The 10,811-nt window shown below is 39.1% G+C and overlaps 1 protein-coding gene across 1 annotated transcript in view; it reads right to left on the minus strand.

Annotated features, from left to right (window-relative positions):
• Positions 1–10,811, minus strand: part of LOC107590979 (membrane-associated guanylate kinase, WW and PDZ domain-containing protein 2-like) — a 189,141-nt gene that overhangs the window by 49,196 nt on the left and 129,134 nt on the right. Inside the window, exons 8-9 of the mRNA XM_016279950.1 lie at positions 6,581–6,702; positions 2,217–2,399 (exon numbers count right to left, since the gene is read on the minus strand). Coding sequence (XP_016135436.1) covers positions 2,217–2,399; positions 6,581–6,702 — 305 coding nt within the window. The remainder of the gene's footprint in view (positions 1–2,216; positions 2,400–6,580; positions 6,703–10,811) is intronic.

The following is a 10,811-nucleotide window of genomic DNA, read 5'->3' on the forward strand; positions in this document are numbered from 1 at the left end:
CCATCCCTCCCCCTGGTCCGCCTCAGTTTCACCTCCCTCCTGAACTTTTATGTTTTCTGGTGGAGCGTCTGGTATCCGCTCCGTAGAGGGGGGGGGGGAATGTCACAGTGTCTGGTTGTGGTGCCCTGGACTGGCCACTTGAGGACGCTCTCCCGTTTCTGTTATGTTTTGAACTCCATTTCCCATAGTCCCTTGCCTGTCATTTCTGTTCCGGTCATGATCACCTGTTAGTCATTTCAGATCATGATCACCTGTTGGTCATTTACTCATCATCCCACCTATATATAAATACACCATGCTCACTCTGTCTGTCGTTGCTGCAGTATTGTATTTGTTATCTGATGTTTAAGTTTAGACCGTGTTATCTGTTCCCTGTCTTTTGGATTACCTTTTGCCTCGTTTTTGTTACTTTAATAAACTGCACTTGGATCTTAACTTGTTTTCTCCTGGCATTCCGTGACGCATTATATTTTACTTTACCTGTTAGTGATGTCTTAATTATTTAATGTATGTTTAAATAAATCTGTTATGAAATGAGTTATGAGAGGCACTGTGTAAATGAATACATTTCAACAACAAATACAATTTTAATAATTCAGAAGTTAATTTAAAAACTGCATTGTGCAATTTACATGTTTTGCATACATTTAAGTTGTTGATGATTATATTTACAAATTAAATTTAAGCTTGTGCTCTGTTAATTGTAACCTTACAGTAATGTAAAAGGGCTCCCTATAGTTTAGCGCATCACTAAGGTAGATTTTTATCCCGAAGGAAATTTTTATTATAATTAAATTTATTTAAAGAGAAATTTGTTCAATAAACCACTGTTTAATTAAAAAAAAGCAATTTTTGTTTAATTTTCGCCCTGCTGTACCGAAACCGTACTAAACCGTGACATCCAAACCGAAGTACGTACTGAACCGTCATGTTTGTGTCCCGTTACACCCCTAGTGGTTAGTGTTGGAGTAAAAAATTTTTAACATGTTACATACTCACAAAATATGAATAAAACTGTATTAATAGTGAGACTTGTCTTAGCAAACATCCCTAATGAACAGAATAGTAACATTTATTATTTGAAAATGTAAATCTTGTATATGGTATACATGCAAAATCAATAAAAATTACCAATAATTATCTTCATGTTAAACTATTTTCCCCCCAAAAATAACACTAAAACAAAATCAATCATATTAAAATGATCAAAGTCAATTTATGCCTAGATTATAATGTAGAGTATTAAAATAGTTATTTTTAAGGATTAAATTTAAGTGAGCATTAGATAACGCCAAAATAAAAAAAATCTCATTCTAGAGTCAATCTGATTGGACTTAAATCTGTGGCGCACGATGAATAATTAATATTTCAGTCAGTTTTTAACGGTTAAAAGCAACATTTCAGAGGAAATTAGCATACAGATTAGCCTCAAAGCTAACACACATGGACTAAAATCAACCAAACTCATATTCTGATTACATAAGGTCTTCAAAAGTAACATTCCCCAACAATAGTGATGGTTGTGTACTGTATGTATGTCCATATGCGAAGGACGTTTGTGTCTGTGTTTGATTTCCTCTCCGAGCTCCCTAATCCAGCAAAATTTTATATTTCACACTGGCGTAGACCTGAAGCTCCTCCAAGGCACTGTCTGAGTGTGTGTGACTGCAAAACGGCACAAGTAGGACAAGGAGTCTAGAGGGAGCATGAAGGGTGGAAGAGAGCAGAAAGGAGAGGAAAGGAGCAGAAAGGATCATTTCTACAACTACCAACAACAATAATACAATAAAACGGCATCATGGGAGACGCATTGACTATATTCTGAACTCTGCACTGTGGGTCCCTCTGAATGTACGAGATATTTCATTGCAGATGCATGTGTGTGTGAATAATGCTGCCGCAGTCACACTCCCACTAGGCTGGACTGTAGAGTTACAGGGTTCAGAAAGCACCTCTGTGATTAATGGACACGTGCCCTGCTGTGGATGACACACAAAGCCAATAAATACATTGTCCGTAAAAGCTCTTAACCCCTGGATGTCCCTAACGCACTATCAACCAATAAAATGACAGATTCACACCGCAACCTCTGCAGTAGTGTGGGCACAAACAGAGATTGAGAAAGACTGACCAGTTGGAAGCTCTGTTTGAGTGTGAATAGCACATTAGAGCTGATCAAACATTGACCTGCTGCAAGTGTGTGTGTGTGTGTTTACCTGTAGCCATTTTCCCATCCTGTGCAGCAGGCCCGTCTGGTATGACACTTTTGACCTGTAAGAACTCATCTGGTTCGTCACCACCGATGATAGTGAAGCCAAATCCCATGTTGCTTTTCTGTAGGGCTGTAGACAGAAAGCTGCCCTTCAGCTGCGTGGGGTCCCGCGTGAACAGAGGCTTCTCTGCCAGGGTGAAGAAATGCAGATAGAAACATGAGTTTGTAATCAACCAGAAGATATCCAGAAACTAATGGTTATTTTGTAAAAGCCACTCCAAACCCATCAAAAGCAGCAGATCACATCACACTGGGGAATTGTGGGTAGATGGCCAAGCGCTCTGCTTACAGCCAAACATACAAGAGCAGAGTGGGACATGATGGCTTGTTTTTTGCTCAAACCTCACTTTTGGCTCTTTAAACGTACTCCAATGTTACACTCAACAGTGTTTAGCCTCATCCAGGGCCGTCTCTCAAGCCATCCAAGACTTAAGCAAAAAAAAGCCAGGAGAAGAACCAGCACAGGCAGAGCGGTTCTTCTGCTCTCTCAGAGTGGAGAAAGCAGTCTCAAAAACCATTCTGGAGAAGCCGTTTTGCTGAAACCACACACAAGGACCTTTGTATTGAAGAGCTGATTCTTCGAAACTGAAGAGATGTCTACTTCAGTACACAGTATGGAGTTACAAGATGCCAGCCATAGTCACTCCATCTCACTTTCCTAGTTGAGAGGTTCTTAAGTTTTTTTTTTTTAACCACCATCTAGGTCTAGTCCTTTAGCAGTTTCTGCCATGCGTTTGTTAGGGACAATAGCTGGTCCAGATACCCTGCTAAAAGACCAGCATGCATTTCCATGCTGATCCATGTTTGTTTGGTTCTGGTCTAGCTGGTGGACAAGCACCAGCAAAACATCTGGTACAACTGGTTGACCAAAGCTTCCATGTTGTTAATATACATAATGGGGACGCGCAAAGTTGGCACTTCGCAGGTTGTTTAGATGGTCTTACAGTCAACATAAAATGGCATTCACAAACCATTTTACCTCTTACTTTGTAAACAAAATGAGAGCAGAACTGGATTTTGTCTACCTGGAGCTGATTGGATCTTGAAAAGAGGTGTTACATGCTAAACTAGAGCCATGTGGTTGGAGAGAAGTGTTAGCAGAGATGGTTTTGGGGTACTAACAGTCAGTAAGCATAGATCTGTGTATACAGTAGTGCTTTCAAAATATATGACATAAACCCCAAATTATGAATAGAACATTATAGTAAACTTAATTCTAATAGAATTGCAATCTTAACTTTGTTAAAAGGCAGTGTTAAATATTAAAGCTAAAACTGAATGCTAAAGAAAAAAAATCCAACAAGTCGACCCTCACTAATCAACTAGTTGGATGTTGTTAGTTACTTGGCGACCATCCCCTACTAGATAAGTAACCTTGTGGAATCCATAGGCATATTTTATAAACCAGCATCCCAAACATATGATTGTGACCAGTTACACTGGTCTGTTCAGCAGGGTAGGTGGACTCATGAGTATCCTGGAAGCGCAGGCAAAAAGTAAAAAACAAATCAAAAAAAAAAAATAAAAAACAGCCAACGAAAAGTCTTCACTGGTTTAGAAACTGAGAGATTGTTCCTTAGAGGACTATGCAAAAACAGGCCAGGCAAATACACTCCTGCTGTAGTTCCTCTCTTGCACAAGGGGCCACCGGTCTAGGGACGTACCATGCAGTCCAAACACACCGGCCCGGTACAGGGGGGCCTCGGACAGGTCAGTGAGACTATGAGAGCGCTCAGGAGCGGGACCCACGTATGCCAGTCTGGCCCTGGGTAAGGTGGCAGAGGAGGGGCTCTCCTCCACTGTTACAGAAAAGAAAAAACCCTCAACTCACACAGGAAATCAAGAAATGACATTGAAGGATACAATGTAGGCCTACTATGGACATAGAAGAGTTACATTTCTACAAGAGTTCTTGGGTGATTTTGCCAACTCGAACATCCTTGTTGAACCTGGAACAACATTCCCAACAATCTGATTTTAAAATTAGGTTTAGGGCTAGGCCTAAGGCTGTGGTTGGAGCCTCAATTCACACAGGAAATCGATGAATAGCATTAAAGGATACAAAGTTGGCCTAATATGGACATAAAATAGTTAGATTTCAATAGGAAATTTATGGTGATTTTGCCAAGTCAAACATTCTTGTTGGTCCTGGAACAATGTTCCTAAAAATCTGATTTTAGGGTTAAGGATAGGGGTGAAGCTTCAAAAACATTACCATCCTGTCATTTTCCCTTTGGTTATAGGGGTAGTTCTGGTTAGGGTTGGGTTTAGGAATAGGGTTAGGACCGGTTCCAGGGCAAACAAAGGACATTGAGCTAGGAACTTGGCAAATCTTACTTGGCAAATTGCGGTTGTCACAAGGTTTGATCTACTAATGAAGGACAAAGCTTTTCTGTAGATTAAAGTAGTACACTCTGAATTGGTCTAAATTTAACATCTGAGCATCTGAGAGACTGAACATCCAGATTAAGCAAATGCTTTCTCAGTCCTATATGGTCCAGTTATGCTTAAATCTCAAGCTACTGAAACTCTCTTTTGTGGACACAAGATTAGAAACTACATGGCCAACACTATGTGGATACCCCCTTTAAATTAACAACTTTGACTAGGGGTCTAATGAAAACAAATCTTAATTCTACAAAATACAGTAACAGTATAGTAGTTCCAATTTTGTGAAGGGTCATTTTCTGCTCCAGCATGACTATTTAGGTCCATATATACATGATTCTCTTATGGCAGAATTTGACTGGCCTGCACAAAGACCAAACCTGATCTTCTATTGAACACCTTTGGGATGAATTGGGCCACAGACACTTACTGATGCTATTGTGTCTAAATGGGAGCAAATCCCTACAGACTTGATTCAACATCTAGTGGAAAGCCTTCCCAAAAGAGTGAGAGCTGTAAGGGAGGATCAAATACTTGTTAATGGCTATGACATTAAATGTGTATCAGTCACCTATGTGGTGTTCAGATGCCCGCATGTAATACTTTGGCCACATAGTGTAGGTACGTTGGAGGTTTTCAGTACAGCATGCTCTCTCTGAAAGATGTGACTGAAAAAAGGTAGAGAATGTTCTTCTTGTTTACACCATTCTGGCTGAACATGCTCTGCCTCTTACCTTTATGTGGGTAACAGCATGACCATGCTGAATGGATTAACTTAAACAGGAAATATTGCAAGAAATGCTTCTAACCATAATCAGTCCAAGGTCATATTATGAAAGGAGACACATGCTCAATGGATAACTGAGTCTCAAGAAAACAGGAAGCATTCAGGCTTAGCTCGAATAGACTGTACAGGTAGATTTAGAGGATTAGTTTATGCAAAAAAAGAAAATTCTGTCATTATTTACTCCCCCTTATGTCCATCCAAACCTGAATGACTGACTTTCTTTCATGGAACAAAAAAGGAGAAATTTTGAGTAATGTACTGGCTGTTTTTTCCCATACATTTACAGTGAATGGAGATAATAATGCTTTCAAAATTCAAAAAAGATGCAACAGTACTGTAAAAGTATAAGAGTAGTCCATATGACTTGCGTTTCTTTTACAAACAAGAAGACTTATTTGGCACAGCCATGAAAGTTCTTGAGAGAATCAGTTAAGTCCAGTCTATAACTAAATGTTTCATTTGAGTTGAATATTGCCAATAAATAAGATGACCAGGTTAAAAGAAGCAGTCAGAATGATTTGCTAACAAATTAGACTGATTTGGTTATCAACTTCAGTTCTGACTCAGTGAGTCAGTGGTTATATGGTTTGATGCTTTACTTTCAGTTAACATTCATTGTAAGTGCATGGAAAAAAAGGCAAGTTCTTCAACATTTCTCATTTTGTTTTCCAAGAAAGTAATTTAGGTTTGGAAAAACATGAGCGCAAGTAAATATTGACAGAGTTTTCATTTTGGGTGAAGTAAAATGAATAATTCCAAAGGTAAGAAAGTAATATTCTGTAAGAAAGTAATATTCTGAAAAATAAGTTCACACACGGTGCACTTCCAAAGACAACGTCTGAGCTTAGTTGTGTTACTATAGAGACAGACACTGAGCTCACATGAGAAATATAATAATGGTCATGAATATCAAACCCCAATCAAATTTTCAGCAGATTTGATGTTAAACATGTCATTGCATGGAGAGCAGATAAAGTGTTATTAAGATGTCATTGGTATGCCTAAGCTATAGGGTGGTTGGGAACACCATGATGGTTTAACCAGATTTGCATTAGTGCCACACTTCAAAATTCAACTGTTCATTTTTGGATATCAATATTTGGATGTCAATCTTGATAACAATAATACTTTACCTCTGTAGACTGTAGGTAGGGGGAGAGAGGACAAGCCCTGACTCTGCATCTGCTGCTGCTGTTGCAATCTTCTCTTGGCCTCTAGAACTGGATTCTCAAACTGAGTCCTTCGGTTTATGTGACTGCAATAAGAAAACCAGAAACAGAGACTCATTTAAGTGTATTTCTTGAGTGACGACTTGATAGGTCATGCTTATCCAGTATATAAGCAATTTAGCTAGCTGCCTAGCTGTCTACTGCCTACACAAGTAGCTTTTTAAAGGGTTAGTTCACCCAAAAATGAAAATTAGGCTGCGTTTTACTCACCCCCGAGGCATCCTAGGTGTATATGACTTTCTTCTTTCAGACGAATCCAGTCGGAGTTATATAAAAAATTGTCTTTGATCTTTCAAGCTGTTTAATGCCACTCAGCGGGTGTTGCATTGCTTCAGTCCAAAAGACCTTAAAGGTTGTGGTTAGAACACTTGGTTGAGTGAGTGCATCAGACGAGACGATGAAGAAGAAGAAGAGCTGTTGCAGAGTTAGTGCGTCAGAGTGCGCGACCGCCTGAAACGCTGTTTTTTTTCACCTCCGTGCCAAACGTCTTTGTTTGGGCTTCCGAAAGCGGATGAGGGTCAGGAAACAGTGGTTGCAATTTATTTTTTAACTCTGTTCCTGAGCATTATAACCCCAATTTGCTATTGTGTGCTGCGCATTTTACTGAGGACAGCTTCCACAACATGAGGGAGTACAGTGCCGGATTCGCCAAAAAGCTTTTGTTGAAAGACGGAGCAAGGAGCGTGGCAGTACTGAAACACCGTCTAAGCTGTTCGCCAATCACAACGCACTGGGACAGCTAACCAATCACAACACATTTTGTTTTTCGGAAGGTGGACCTTCATCAAAGCCGGGACTAATCGAGCTGTTTGTGCCAGGCTGGGGAGAAAGATATTGTAATAATGTAAATTATGTGAAAAATAATGCGTTTTTCAAACCACCAAGCATGAGAGCATGTTCTAGTACACCCCCAAAACAAAATCAAGACTTTGTAAAAGAGCATAATAGGACCCCTTTAAATAAAATTCGCCTATCCATAAAAAAAGTGTCTCAGACAGCTCCGGGGAGTGAACAAAGGCCTCCTGTAGCGAATCGATGCGTTTTTGTAAGAAAAATATCCATATTCAAAACGTAATAACCACTTTAATGTAGCTTGCGCCAACAGTTGTACACAGAAGCAGTTCCGGGAGCATGACGTATGGAGGTCAGCATTACGCATGCGCCGGTGAGTCTCGTGAAAACCAACGTTTGTTTACAGGATCAAAGGAAGCAAAGTTTTCTTACTTTAGCAAAGGAAAACCAGTCTCCTCTTGGCTTATATCGAAATCCTCCAACATTCTTCACAAATACTCGTTTTGTACTTCTAATTCTTGACTGTTGTTTTGATCTCTTCCCTGCGCTTCCGCGTTCGTCACTTCTGAGCGGCGTATGTGCAAAGCCGACCTCATACGTCATTCCCCCGGAACTGCTTCTGTTTACAACAGTGAGTGCAAGCTAGATTCAAGTGATTATTACGTTTTGAATATGGATATTTTTCTTACAAAAACGCATCGATTCACTACAGACGGCCTTTGTTCACCCCCCCGGAGCCGTGTGAGACACTTTTTTATGGATGGTCTATTTTTATTTAAGTTCTTTTGGACTGAAGCAATACAACACCCACTGAGTGGCATTTGGGAAGTCGTGGCCTAATGGTTAGAGAGTCAGACTCGTAACCCAAAGGTTGCGGGTTTGAGTCTCGTACCGGCAGGGATTGTAGGGGGGGGGAGTGAATGTACAGCGCTCTCTTCCACCTTCAATACCACGACTGAGGTGCCCTTGAGCAAGGCACCGAATCCCCAACTGCTCCCTGGGCGCCGCAGCATAAATGGCTGCCCACTGCTCCGGGTGTGTGTTCATGGTGTGTGTGTTCACTGCTGTGTGTGCGCACTTTGGATGGGTTAAATGCAGAGCACAAATTCCGAGTATGGGTCACCATACTTGGCCACATGTCACTTCACTTCACTTAAACAGCTTATATAACTCCGACTGAATTCGTCTGAAAGAAGAAAGTCATATACACCTAGGATGTCTCGGGGGTGAGTAAAACGCAGCCTAATTTTAATTTTTAGGTGAACTAACCCTTTAACTGAAGTAACTGATCTGCAACACTCTACATAGGCAGCATCTATGAACTCCAAATAGACAATGATTATCATGTAAAGTGCATGGGAGAGTCGACTCGACAAATTATTCCAATATGCCCATCACTGACTGCACAATTTTATGAGAAATCTGTCAAATTCAATTGCCCAATATCTGCAGACTGGCTCTGACTTTCGGCAACTAGTGTTGGCATCATCCAGATTGAAAACTGGGGCAAAAGTCTGGGCAGATGTCGTGTAGTGTATCCCGACTAACGATATGCTAATGATACTCTAACTCAAATGATTTTGGTTCAGGACCAAGATTTTACACGGGACACCAAGTGGTGAGAGATAACTCTACTAAAATTGTTTGTCTTACAGATAAATAAATAAATCAAGCATGTAAATGTATTAAAATTACAATGCACTGCATCAACAACGTTAACATAGAAACCTAACTATTTTGTAAATGCATACACAACAATAGTGTAATTCACCAGCAAAATACAATTAATAAACACTAAGATAAATATTTTAAATAAATTGATATATTTCCATATTTATCTTGCTATGTTATATTTTATTAACATTTATCATAATATTAGATTATTAATTTGCACCCAAATACTATAGAGTGATTAGATGCAGTCAAAAAAAGTATCACAAAAAGCAAATATTGTGTCATGAATATTTATATGAACTTTTTTTGTAGTACTTTTTTAATATATATATTTTTTTATAACTGAGCTTGCATATGCACTCTGTGATATTTCATTAACATTAACAGTATCTTGTATATATGATGTTGGTCTCTTGCTATATGCACTTTGAAAACTTCTGCAAACCCTGCAGTATCATTTCTCATGGTTGGCCAGAGCAAATTATCTTGCCCTCCCAACAATCCACCACCCAAAAAACAAAAATTGACATGAGACATTAATCTTATGTACTATAGATGAAAGCATAAGTGTTGATTTTAATAAACGATACAAATCATCTAAGGCTGTGGTCATTGAGTGAAACATAAGCCTAGTTAGTCCTCATTTTTGTTAAAAGAGTGATGTAAGAATGAGATCAGACAGTAATGAGACCATCCTCTGATCTGGAAGAAAAATAACACTTGCTGTCAGAGTTAATACAATCTGTTTTAAAAGGCGCAGCTGAAAACCATGCCATTTGAAAGTACAAAGCCAATTAGGCTCCATTAAAAGGCATTCCTTTGAAAAGAGGTAATGTTTTTTGTAAAGATGTGGCATTTGTAATTACAGCTTTGTGCCAATACTATGCAAGGTCAAATTTGAGATATTGCTTTTAGATTTCTTTTAAGGTCTAAAGTCTGAAATTGATTCAACAGATCAAAGTATAATGAGCAAATGGATTTTGTCCCTAGTACTTTATCTGAGATCAGTTCCATACTTTCTTATAGCACATTAGGCCAAGGTTTGGCAAAGTGCAAACCAGCCTTGGAAGTGGTTCTGGCATGGTCCTATTAACTAACGCCTGTAAGGATAAAGTGATGTCTGTTTAACCTGAAAATACACACACAACACAAATACAAATGATAAGCTTTATGCATAATGTTCTTGTTAAGTGTCTCCTCTAAAAAGCCACTAGACACAGATTTATAGTAAATTACAGTAATTTCACACCAGATGCAGCTTCGGATCTTCCCAGCTGTCATCTTCCACAACATAAAACCCACAGTTGTACAATTACTACTGAAGATGTGTTTTTCTCCCTTTCCATAGAAAGACAAAAGAAAACTTTACATAATATGTTTTGTAGCTTTAAAATAACAATAAATAAAATAATAAAAAATTATGTCTTACTAATAATAAATGCGCTGTAATGGAAATATAATCAAAATGAAATGTTCTCTAAGGAAATATTTAGAAGGCATGCAGACAGACTGATGGACAGACAGACAGACTGATAGATTGATAAATAGATAGATAGACAGACAGAGAGACAGACAGATGTATAGACGAATGGACAGACAGACAGAGAGACAGACAGACAGACAGATGTATAGACGAATGGACAGACAGACAGACAGACAGACAGACAGA

The sequence above is a fragment of the Sinocyclocheilus grahami genome, unplaced genomic scaffold, assembly GCF_001515645.1.
Source record: "Sinocyclocheilus grahami isolate Dianchi unplaced genomic scaffold, SAMN03320097.WGS_v1.1 scaffold135.1, whole genome shotgun sequence".
In the NCBI taxonomy this organism is placed as follows: Eukaryota; Metazoa; Chordata; class Actinopteri; order Cypriniformes; family Cyprinidae; genus Sinocyclocheilus; species Sinocyclocheilus grahami.